Raw genomic sequence first — 12,966 nt, 5'->3', positions numbered from 1 at the left:
GCCAAGGGACAAGACTACAGAAACGGAAACAGTTGCGCATGGTGTGTCATTGGATTGACATTAAGCAACGGCACTATAATAACATGTGAACAAAATCTAACAAAATCAAAAACATAAAAATGACCATATTCATAGATGAAAACATGTATAGTATGTTCGGTTCTCTGGGAAGTGTGCTCCCAAACATCTGCAATTACCACTTATCGCCATTGTTACGCCCCACCTCTAGTTGGCCCAACTGGGGCTAACAACAAACCACCCTTGACCCCAAATATGAAACAACACCTTTTTAAAGGACCCAACCAGTGAGATTTATTTAGATAAACATATGAAAAGGACATGACATTAAGACACACAACAAAGTCCAAATCATGAAGACAAGACAAATCCCAGAGAGGCAGCATGACCAGCCAGCAGTCCCATGAACAAAAGCCTCCCCATGGGAACGGGAATCTGTGGCTTTTAACTCAAGTCTTGACGAGCCGTCCAGGTGCTCCTAATCAGCTCCACTGATGCAGCACACCTGAGCATGGGCAGAGACATGCAAACAGAACAGGGACAAACACTACTGGGAACACAACCACACAGGAAACACATACAGCTGTGACACCATAGGTGTCGCCAAAGAGAACAAAATGGAAATTGACAAAATTGCCACTTTAACAAGACAATAGAAACCCTTTCTCATGAGATCTCAGGGAAACGTAGGGGCTCTCAAGGGTCGCCACAAGCCTGTCAATCATTCTTTGTCCCATGTTGCATTTCTGCACACTAGTTTATCTTGTTCCCTGAACAGTATAGTGTGTGTGTGTGTGTGTGTGTGTGTGTGTGTGTGTGTGTGTGTGTGTGTGTGTGTGTGTGTGTGTGTGTGTGTGTGTGTGTGTGTGTGTGTGTGTGTGTACACACTGTATATACATGCAAACTATATTCCACCCAGCCTCTCAGAGATGCTCCCCTGTAGTCGCCCTTACCGAGAGCCAGCCATCCCTTTCAAGCTATTGGAAAACTTTTAATTTCTCCGGGGGCTTTTCAAATTGCCTGTTTTGGTCGTTCAGGAGCATTGTACAAGGCATCTATAAAATACCACTGTGGCCAGAAAGCCCACCCCCATATGGAGCTCCATAGCATTGCTACATCCTAATTGCCTCTTCGACAAGTGCCAATTTCCTTCCAGAGTGATGGAAGGAGTGGGGTGAATTGGGGGAAAAGGGATAAATTAATTTGCGTGGGGAGGCGGGGGGGGGGGAGTGAATTTGACATACATAAAAAACCCTGTTGGACATGGTAGAAGATGTTGTGTCTAACTACTTGGACAAGACGTACGGGCGGTAACGTCCCCTTTGGGGCCCTGTGGAAATAATTTGGCCTTGGTGTACTTGTTAAAACGACGTCTCTCTCTTCCAGGACCTGGGATGTTGATAACCAAGCATCCCTCTCCCCTTCTCCCCCGGATCAATAACCATCAGTGTTTGGTTTTGTGCCGCATTGAGGGATTTGACCCCCCCCCTTCCCCTTATTTGTAGTTGGAAGAAGTCATCTCAAGATAAAGTCAAATGGGGCAACATTTTCCTGCTTCTATTAAAGATATATGCTGCTTTTCCACCGCCAGTACCAGCTCGTCTCGACTCGACTCGCCTCGCCACGCCTTTTTTGCGTTTCCATTGGCAAAGAAAGTACCTGGTACCTAGTACCGGGTAAAAGCAAAAAAAGTACAGTACCTGGTACCTAGTACCGGGTACTTTTTTTTTTTAGTACTACCTCCGTCGAGGTTCCAAGCGAGCGGAGTAGGTACTTTTGTGTGACGTAAACAGGCTGCTGGTAACTGTTTGGCCAGCGGCTGTAAATGGGAATAATCACTCAAGGTTAAGTTGTGTCCGGCGTGGTTGGAGTCCACGAACCCGCTCCCGAGGGGGACACTGATCAGCGTTTCGCCGTGTGTGTCGCTCCTTTCCCGGGGCTAGAGTTAGGCTGCACGTGGTTGTGTGTGTCGGGCGTGGTTGTGTGTGTCCGGCGTGGCTGGAGTCCACAGACCGGCTCTGGAGGATCAGAGTTTCGCTGTTTCGTTTTAGTGTCGTTCCTTTCCTAGGGCTCGAGTTTCGCCTCCATCAACGTTACCGTATGACAACAATAGACGTGCCGTCATTGCGCTTTTTATTTTATTTTATTTCCCATCATAACCTTTCCCGGAAATCAGGAAATAGTCTTGATCAGATTCAGATTTCCCGGGAATCGTGTCTCCCGTGATTAAAACCTAATGACGACCCGCCCATGGTGGAGAGGTTCTTTTCTACGACCCGCCCACATTGAAGAGGTACTTTTTTAGATGGAAACGCGCCTGGAACCGAGTCGAGGCAAGTTGAGTCGAGTCAAGCTGATACTGTCGGTGGAAAAGCGGCATTAGTGAGTGACGAATGGATTGTCGCCAGCTGGAGCATAATTAGGAGACAATTATTAGGGACCGAGCCAGAACTGGCAAGGTCCCTATTGTTTTTGGTCCGATTATTAGGGACCGAGCAGAACCTGCAAGGTCCCTATTGTTTTTGGTCTGATTATTATTCTTCTTCTTCTTCTTTTCCTTTACACTCGACTGCATTTTTCCCCCCCTGAACATATACGAAAACTCAATTTTACTTGTTGCATTTGTGGGGACTGGTGAAAACTTTCATATTCTAGCCGTCAAATTCACATTCGCCCCAAGGTGGCGCTATACCAACTGTTCAAAAGTGCAAACTTCGCACTAGCAGCACGCGTCACTGGTTTGACCTACACTCATGAAACTTTGCACACACATGCAAATCCTCATGTTGAACAAAAAAGTCTCTTGAACTGAAAATTTCCGGGTTGCCAGATTTTCCGCCATTTTGAATTTTGTTAAAAACAGCAAATTGCCCAAGGATCCCAGGTTTTTCGACTTTGACAAAAATCCTTTGGCACATATCATCTATGGCCCATTATCTTCAATCTGACATAAGGATTAGTCTGTACAATAAAGTTTAAAGCACCCATGAGCCAAAAGGTGTGTGGTTAAAAACGCTAAAATCTTTAATTGCTCATATCAACATCAACTTTCACTCCTATGATGTTGACCCAGATACAAAAGTTGTTCAGAATCAAATTCTGAACAACATAGAGTAAAAAAAAAAAATTATGGGGCGTGGCTTCAAAATGGGCGTGGCCTGTTACTAAAATAGCCACAGTTCATAGACGCAATGTTTGATTTGAGCGGGACCAACTCAGTGGCCTTTGGGGACCAAAGTTCTAACTGCTCAAGTAAAATGACGTCGATTGGAAAAACAACATGGCCGCCAGAGGAGGGTAAATCACACTGCGGAGACCGTAATAGTTATGAATATGAAATTCACAGGACACGTGTAGACTGTTGCCTGTACCTCACATACCAAAAATCGTGGTTGTCATGTTTGTAGCGCCCCCTACAGGATCTTTAAAAAGCAGCCCCTGCGCCACGTTTCACCAATATGTATGAAACTCGGTAGGCACGTACAACATGACAATACCTACAGAAAAGCCTCTTGGACCCATGCCCCAAAAGCCACCGGAAGTCGGCTGTTTTCTTTTTTAAATTTGCACTTTTACCGGCAAATTTAACTTTTTTACCGGCAAATTTCACTTTTTCGCCTTGTATTTGAACGAACTCCTCCTAGGGAATTTATCGGACCTGCTTCACAATTGGTCAGTACAGTCATGAAATGGAGCTGAACCAACGCCGTGTTATTTGTGACTGTACGTTGAAGGGCGTGTCCGTGGCGTGCCGTCAAAGTTGGCCATTTTGAATGGAATTTTTTCACTTTTTCGCCTTGTATTTCAACAAACTCCTCCTAGGGAATGTATCTCATCTGCTTCTACAGATTACATGAATTCGCTAAAAATTAAAATTAAAACTGCGCGCAGTGATGAACGGGACCTCGTGGCAGCGCACATGTTACGAGGTCCCGTTCATCACTGCGCGCAGTTTTAATTATTATTACATCTTCTGCGCAAGTTGTTTCACATCTGGGTGAATTAGTGATTCTCTGTATAACAAGTTTACAATGATTCACAGGACACGCCCGGGCATGCGTGATAGCAACTAAGACAGTCGATTATTTCCAATAGCCATCGCCAAATATACTTTTCCTAAGCACATGTACTTCACACAGACAATATGGTTTACATTACGTGATTCCCAGAAAACAATCATTTTTGTGTTAAGAGAACATCATATGTTAGTGGATTGTTCAATGCCATAGGTCATGCCCACAAACAGCAGCTAGACTAGGCAGCGTGGGTGAAATGACGCCAGGCCCGTCAGTCAGTCAGCGCCTGTGTTGCCTCGGCCACAAGGCCGACGGCCCGGCTCACTCAAGATTATACATCTTTACCTAGATACCGTCCAAAGTTATTCTCGTCAATGGGATTTAACTCTTAGTTTGTTTTTGAAAAAAGCATGCAAACAAGTCAAAACCTAATCAGACAATAATATAGTATTTTACTTTTCTTTTACGGATTAGTTCTGTTTTATAAATTCTTGATTGAAATTTGTAAATGTTGATAAATCGTAAAAAGAAAGCCCACACCAATTTCTGCTTCCAGTTGCAGACAAAGTTCATTCATGAAAATCATTTCAGTATTGTAAACTGAAAATAACACATTTTAGCTTTTTTAATCATATTCTCAATCTCACTTTTTGCCTGATAAAATATGTTGATGAATGGCTTTCAAATCATTAGATAATTTTGAATATTGGAATGTGTAAATGGGTAATGCTGTCAATTACCTAAAAAACATTGCACCAGTGGCTTGTATAACTTTAAATATGTGGCACGGGAGGCAAACAAATTTAGTCCTTCAGCCCTTTGTGATATAATTAAGCAATCACAAAGGGCCCGTCGGCCCCAGGGCCCGCAGTCGACCACCGTTTGTGTTTCTAGTGGTCATCATGTGGTGGTCTGAATAGCCTCAGGCCCTCTTCCCCTTCCCAAACTTTACACCAGACTACACCATTCCTGCCCTCTCTCCCTCGGTCTGTCTCGTGTCTCTTGCTCTTGGGTGCTCTGTTTTTCACTCACATAATTATGTGGTCACCCTGTAAAGTTATGAAATGGGCTTCTTGTTTGTAGAGTGTGATGTGTAAAACATGCGTAGAATCATGATTTTTTTTGTTGCACCCTCTTTTCCCGGTCATGAACTGTTGAGGTGAATCCAGCTAGATCTCATATCCTTGGGTATTTTGATTTACCAAAACACTTTCCAATTATCAAATACATTTCCTTTAGAATGGAATCAAAGTTTCACAATTAAAGGGGTAGTTAGGAATTTTGGACATTGGATCACATTTCCAAGTGAGCCAGTGTGTTATTTATCATTGGAGACCGTTTTCAACATGTTTCATTCAGTCCTTCTAGTTGCATAAATCACTGGTGCTAGGCTAGCGCAAGTCGAGGGGAACTGCTAGCCTGCCAATAAAGAGTTTTACCCACTCCAAAGTACACAGAGGCAAACCAATTATAACGCCAGACTATCTATTTAAATGTCTGTGTTGATAGAATAATGTCAGAAATAAAATGACCCTTGCATCGCATTGCATTTAGTTTATAATTCTTGTAGTTGGAAGCAGGCTACGGCAGCGGCGGACTGATATTACCTGGAGTGCGCTTCTGTTTACCTTCTGCTGTAGTGAATTGGTTGCTACACAGGAGCAAAGTGAAATTCCGCCGCTGCTGTAGTCCCCCAAAATGTAATCCGAAATGTAATGCGATCATTGCGATACAAGGATAGTTTTATTTCTAATATTATTCTATCAACACAGACATTTACATCGATAATCGGGCGTTATAATTGGTTTGCCTTGGGTGTACTTTGGAGTGGGTAAAACCTCGACTTGCACTAGCTTAGCACCAGCGATTTCTGCAACTAGAAGGACTGAATGAAACGTGTTAAACGGTCTCCAATGATAAATAACACACTGGCTCACTTGGGAATAAGGTCTGATTCCGAAAAAAAAAAAAAAAAAAAAAAATTCCGAACTACCCCTTTAAGCTTGAATGCAATCTGCCTCATATTCTTAGACTTGACTTTTTGTCTAGGTCTAATTTACTACATTAAAGTTTGCATGTGTTTATCCTGTTGGATGCCATTCAACTTGCTCGATTTTTAATGTATGGTGTGTGAAGACGAGAAGGTTTGTTAGATGTGGTGCCAACTTCAGTGTTGTAATCCTCCAGTTCTTTGATACTGTATATCCGCTGCCCTTGGCTCTTCGACCTTTCACTTGCACTACTCTACCATTCCTTAGTCATAGCTGTATTATACTCAGGCCTCATTTTGTCTCTTTGAAGGACTTGAAGGACTTCATGGACCTCTGGTGGGAATGAATTTAACAATTGGTATCATTTCATATTTCCTAAAAAGTAATAGGTTGGATCAAGTGTAAATGGTGTTTTTGTGTTTCCCTTGTGTCGATGTTCTCTGTACTGTATCTTGTGTTTTTGCTTGTTATTGGTCTCCATTACAGTTGATATACAGAATGGGAGCTCGCCCTGCAGCTCCCCATGTTTTAAGTCCTTTCTGGTCCACTGCCAATGGATGTGCATGTGTTAGAGCTTCACGTTGTCAGTGCATCACTCCTCATCCTGGCTGGCTCTCCAGGGAGGCAAAGGTCCATTCCCTCCACCCCCCTCCCCTCCTGCCCTCCCTCTGCTGGGGTTAGTTGGTGAGAGGTAAGCCACACATGGCTAGCTCCGCGCTCCAAAGTGTACAGCAGTTGAATGGGGGCCGCAGAGTGCTAAAGGTACATAGGATTAGACCTTTGGTGAGTCCTGTTGGGGCCCCATTTTTCAAACCCGTCTTCGACCAATTACGAGGAGGTTGATTTAGACTGGTGCCCTCTTTAATTGTTTGCATTGCACTCCACCAACGCAGACCTGACATAACATTGTGGCGAGGCTCGTGGCTCTGATCCCACTTTTTATAGAAAAATATAGCGTCAATGACAACCGAGGGTCAACATGGTTATCGTTTGATTGCTGCGCTACGGCTGTGTCCATCATCATCATTACTATTATATTTCAGAAGATTGATCTGAAGTACAGGGCCTGTATTTTAGGGGATTGGAGATTGCTGGTGGGTTTGGTGGCTGTGGTTGCCGTAGTAAAACGTCTCCAGTCCAGTACTGTGTTCACAGCCGGATCAATAAAACACAATTGAGTTTTCCAATCTGAGTTGTTGAGAAGGCACTTACAGGGTGATCACCTTTGATGAAGTCTTCATCATGATCTATTGACAGATTCATTTCAGCTCCCTGCTTCCCCTTCCCAAATGTTTTTATCTCCACTGTAACGTAATAGGACACTAAGACCCCCTTCTCGAAAAGTTTTCTGCCAGCTTATCAAATGATTGGACCAACATCACTTCTGCTGTCTTCAATGCACTCTTGGTGTCATTCATGGTTAAATGTATTTTTCTATCGTATTGTTTTTGTGTCTAGTGGTGAACATTGAGTTCCTCAAGGGTCGTATCGTGGACTGGCGGTTCTTTTGAAAGAGTCACACGCACGTATATTTCTCCCGAGGTCGTATTGGATGCGATTGTCACAAGATTTAAACGCTCCCTTGCAACCCTGAAGACTTAAAACAAATTTAGACTTCTCCCTGATACATGGAAAGTACCAGATCCCAAAAACAGATTTTTCATAAACCCAAAGATATGCATTCGTAAGATGGTTTGAAAACGCGACCTGGCGCCCGATAAAGGAGAGTTCTGATCTTTCCGAAATTATTTCATATTTGATTTCCAAACAAGCCGCAGGGGTATCTGGTATCACACATTAATGCTGGGCGGTCACATGTGCACTTTTTAAAATTGGTTGGACTCTCTCCTTGGACGCCTTTTGAAGTCCTTTCTTCCCTCCGTTTGGAGTGGGGCTGTTCTCAAGCAAGCCCTAATCCTCGTGGTATTGCTGTGGCCAGCACTACCTCGCTGCAGCGGCTCAGGGAGGTGTGCGTGACTCCAGTAATTTGGCCTGTTGTTGTCTTTACCTGTTTCTTGTTTTTCTCTTCTCCCCCAACCCCCTTTCTTCTCTCCCTCTCCATCCTCTAGATGAAGGGGAGGGAGACAATAAAGGTGGAAGGGAAAGAGCGTGAGAGAGGGATGATTGGGTGTTTGGTTGGCTAGATGATTTCACAGGGCAAGAGACCTAGTGAGATGAAGCAATTGTTATTTAAAGTACATCTATGCCATTTGGTGACATTTTTTCAAATAACGGTATACAATAGTGTACATACATTCATGGCAAGGATGACCCCATTGGGAACCTATCCTAACCCTGGTTTACTGCCATGCTCTACCAGTTGAGCTGCACATTATTGTTTCTATTTTAATGCATGGGAATGTTTTGTATGGCAATCTTTATTGAAGTACTTCAATCAAGTCGAGACACATTCTGTTTTTAATACTCATGTTCAAAGTGTTCCATGCCTCTTCTCAATTAATCAGAAATGGTTGTCCGTGTGAAAGCTGCTACTACTATTCTTGAAAACATGATCATCTATTCTTTGTATTAAGAAATATAAACTGTAAAACACTGCCTCAGTCGGCCTTCTTTAGCCATCCCATCACATGCTCCTAGTCCTCACTTTTATTTATATATTTTATCCAATCCCTACACCCTCCACACCCATCTCCCCCCGTTTCCATCTCCTATTCACCCCAGCAGCCGATAGAGAGAGAGGGGGTTACAACCTCTAGCGTGGCTAATTCCCCCCTGATCTGCTCCCAGAGGGCACCAGGGGCTGTTTACACAGACCTTTATAGAGCAGGGAGGGAGAGTATATTAAACTCTGTCCACCGCCTCTGTCAGGCCTTGTTTGTGTGCCAAACACATTTTCAGGGCTAAGGTCTTGCAGAGGATTGCGCCGTGAGAGAAGGGCGATTTAAGCAGAAACCTCCACCACAATAAGTGGAGGGGATCACTGGGGCATTAAGGATATTTGAAAGTGATGTTTAATTTTTTTGGTGTGTGTGTGGAGACGAGTGCACATCATGTATTATTATTTGAAAATGCTTTTTATGAAAGCCACATGAGTTTTTCTTTACTTTTCAGAGCTGGCAATTTGGTACTTGAATCTAAAGATGTTTGTTGACCGAAGATGTTTGTTAAAATATTGAAGTTTCCCATTGCTCCCGTATATTTACAAACATGTTTAATGTTGACTTTCTGTTGCCATCTGCCATGGTTGTTAAGTAAAGACACGTTTGTAGTTATTGTAGAAAAACTGCTATACAAATGAAGGGTAAAACTTTTTCAATCCAATTGTCAAATCGATGGTCCCTCTGTGTTTAAGCTTCCTTTTGTCTTTCTCTCTCCCCCTCTTTTTGTTCTTTTTATTTTTTCTCTCTGTCTCTGTCTCTCTCTACAGAGTTGGCAGATGTGGAGCCCAACGTGTTCCTGCGGCCGTTCCTGGAAGTGGTGCGGTCCGAGGACACCACTGGACCAATCACGGGCCTGGCTCTCACCTCCGTCAACAAGTTCCTCTCCTATGGCCTCATAGGTGAGTCCTCCACCACCATCCCTTAGATGAGTTACAAGGGGGTTCAATCAATTTCTTATTCATACCTTAACAACATTAAGAACCGTTCACAGTTCGTCATAAATAAGATAAACAACTTTACAAGCCCGAGGAGTGGATTAGTGGACCGCTAATTGTGTGCATTATTAGTTTTGCTTCTTTATTTTGCTGCAATGCTCTTAAATTACATTTCATTCGCACACCCACACACGCATTCCCACACACCCGTATGTATCCGTGGAAATTAAATTTAGCGACGGAATGATTAAACAGTTGATTGCATATAGGCTTAAGCTAGCGTCGGAGGGCGCGTGAGGTTGCTATTGATTCTGCAGGATTATGTTTCATGTTGGCAATTTATAAAGGTCAGAGTTTTCCTTTGTGACTAATGAGTGCTGGGGGTGCTGCTCATTGCTAGCGCACTCGCGGAATGCGGGGAATGCGCTATTCTCACCAGCGATGTGGTCGCAGTCGTCACTCCGTACGGACGGCACAGCCCGCGCGTCATAACACTGCCGCGGCCCGGTGGTCTCGCCCGCCGTGTTTAGCAGAGCAGTGTGAAATGGGAACACATGGCTCGCTGAGAGTCTAAACTGCGATGATCAAGTTGGTTCATGTGGAAGAGAAGGGGGGCTGTGGTGTCCTGTTCGGGGGGCCAAGCTTCAGGACAATAGAACTTTAGTATATGTAATAATATTGAGTAGTAAAGTTTGACTGGCCTGTGCCAAACAATTTTCTGGTTAGATACCATGGCATACCACTCATACACTCATAGCACCGATGTACTTGATACAGCACTTTACTGTCACAAATATAAGTGGTGCATTAGCACTCTAATACCAGCATAAGCTAGAAAGTCCCATGTCAGATTTAGGGCATGTTTATTTTTTTGCTATTATATATAAGTAGGGGATAATATTGTATTGCTAAATGTTACAACAAGGTTTTAAAAAGGTACCCCTTGAATTGGGGAATGAAAATGGACTACTTCCATAAAAACATGCATTTGCTTCATTTAATGATAGTGTAATTTGTATGGAAACAAATATTTTTATGAAATTAACTGAAAAACGTATTGAAGGAGCGCCGACATTCCGCATAGGTCGCCTCAGACATCCCCCCCTACTCTCCCTCCATCGTTCCAGACCTGACGGTAGCCCCCATAATCCCTCCCTCCCCTCCCCCGTCTCCTCGACCACCGCATCTCATCAGCGCGGCTCAAAGGGACGGCGTATCCATGGCAATATGGTGCAACGGTCCCCACAGCCGCTTTCTACATATTTCTTCAAACCCTCCGGTCCTCTCTTGTCGGCATGAATGCACCGGGACAGCAGCGGCCCGGGCTGGAATACAGGGCGTTCTCCACGGGGCCTGTTCAGATTATTACCACCCCTTCTGCCTAATTCAGCCTCCCTCTTCCTCCTCCGCTCTAATTTGTGTCTGCATCTGGTGCTGGTGTGGCGGGGGCCAGCTGGACGCTATGGCGGCCAGAGACACTGAAAGCAACTTCAAGGAGCATTGCAACATGAGCTGTAGAATGTGTCAGGAGCGACTACCGCATACTAAATACATTTCCCATGGTGCCCCGACATCCAAACCTATATGGATCAATCCTCTTTAATTAGAGACCATGTTATAAATATCGTTATTATATTATGACTTCCTTAGCAGAGCCTCCCTAGACTTATCCGGACTGGTTAATTATCTGAAGTTGTTTGGTAAGGATGTTTGCTTTCAACTGATAAAATAGTTGATGTCCGTGATTTGATAGAGATTAGTGCAGTTGGAACATTTCCTGTATCGCCCGGGCTTAACTCAGGAGTTGTAATCAAGTAAGTAAGTGTATTGTTATTTTGTCTTGGGTTAATATAAAAACACCATTAAATCAATCAATATCAAAAATGGAATGGAATGACATGTAGTGCATTATTATTATTTATATATAATTATTTTTTTAGTTTAAAGAAAATAGGATATAACGTATATGATGTATATACATTATAAGTATGCTGTCCTTGATACATGTCAATGTTTTTATCACATTATTTCTTTATTTGATTTATATTACATTTTATATCATTCATCATACATGGGAACATGGACATGTTCCTTTATAGTTATTTGAAAGAGTTAAATTATGTTTGAAGCCAAAGCTGAAGACCCCATTGTACACGGCTGTGATATGTGCTTTTATCTGCTAATCTAATATTAATTAAATACGCAGAGAGGCTTAATATTAATTACAGGTAAACACCACAGTACTTTTTACATAGCCGTGTCAGACGTTTTTAGCACTCCAATCAAATGTTGAGTTTGCCCAAACTGCTTTCTCTAACAGCCTATAAATATCTCCTAAAGCTCCTGGTATTTTTTCTTTTTTTAATAAAGTGGTACGATTGGATGTTTAAACAATACTCATTATGGTGATTTAACTTTCTTGATTAGTGAGGGAACTCTCCTTTGACAGGAGAAAGAAGTTTAATGCAGAGCAAGACATCACTTTTGATTGTTATGACATCAGCTTCTCAGATCTGTCTTTTTGGGCTCTCACTCTTGGAAGTTTCCCTCCCAAGTGCTCCCCTAGGATGTAGAACGGGGTATCATTACAAGCCTGTTCCCGGGTCGTATGAACCCGGTACAGCACACTGGGTGAAGCTTGAATAGGGATGTTTTTTATAGTAAACCGAGAGAAGACCTGTGACTCCGTGATGAGAGTGTAGCAGCGGTCCTGTCAAGTACTGCCACCTCCTGGCTTCATTCAAACACACTGGAGTCCATGTTTCAGTAGCAAGCTTTAACACAGAATCATAGAAAGTGTCTCTGCATTGGTACTGAGGTAAGGAAATGAGTTTAATCCCATTGGGCTGGCCACCGCTTGTTAAATCATTCTCCTCTGTGTCAACTTTTAACTACGGGGTCCGTTGATGGGACTTAATCGCCGCTCTTGGATATTAAGAAATAATGCTGAGGGTTGAAAAATGTTTAGTGCTATAAGGCTTTGATTTATTGCCCTATCAGAATGAAACATGGTATACACTATCGTTTGACACTCCCACACTAGATCCAGTTTTATCCAACAATGACTTGCAATGCTGTGATATGACCCGATGTGGCCTGTCAAATAAACAGCCATAACTCATTCATTACATTTTGTTAAACTCATGGATGCATTTCAACAGCACATATGCACCTGTCTGGCTGCTCATGGATCTGCTTGGAGCTATGACTGTGACGCGCTTTTGTTAAACAACTGTTTTAACCTCCCCCTCCTTCAATTAAATATTGCTTTTATTTTTTTTAAGTTCACCGTCGCCTGAAGCATTTTGTTTCATTCACATAACTAGGAAGTCACTATTGTTTCCCAACTGAAATGTTTTAATAAAAATCGTATGAAGGCCAACGC

The 12,966-nt window shown here is 43.0% G+C and overlaps 1 protein-coding gene across 3 annotated transcripts in view; it reads left to right on the top strand.

Annotated features, from left to right (window-relative positions):
• The window catches only part of gbf1 (golgi brefeldin A resistant guanine nucleotide exchange factor 1), an 82,124-nt gene that overhangs the window by 24,370 nt on the left and 44,788 nt on the right, over positions 1–12,966 (top strand). For all 3 annotated transcript variants that reach the window (XM_084470511.1, XM_084470512.1, XM_084470510.1), the window contains exon 4: positions 9,414–9,545. In XM_084470511.1, the coding sequence (XP_084326637.1) occupies positions 9,414–9,545 (132 nt within the window). The remainder of the gene's footprint in view (positions 1–9,413; positions 9,546–12,966) is intronic.

Source organism: Micromesistius poutassou, assembly GCF_964030765.1.
Source record: "Micromesistius poutassou genome assembly, chromosome: 7".
Lineage (NCBI taxonomy): Eukaryota > Metazoa > Chordata > Actinopteri > Gadiformes > Gadidae > Micromesistius > Micromesistius poutassou.
This window is presented reverse-complemented; position numbering and strand designations above follow the sequence as displayed.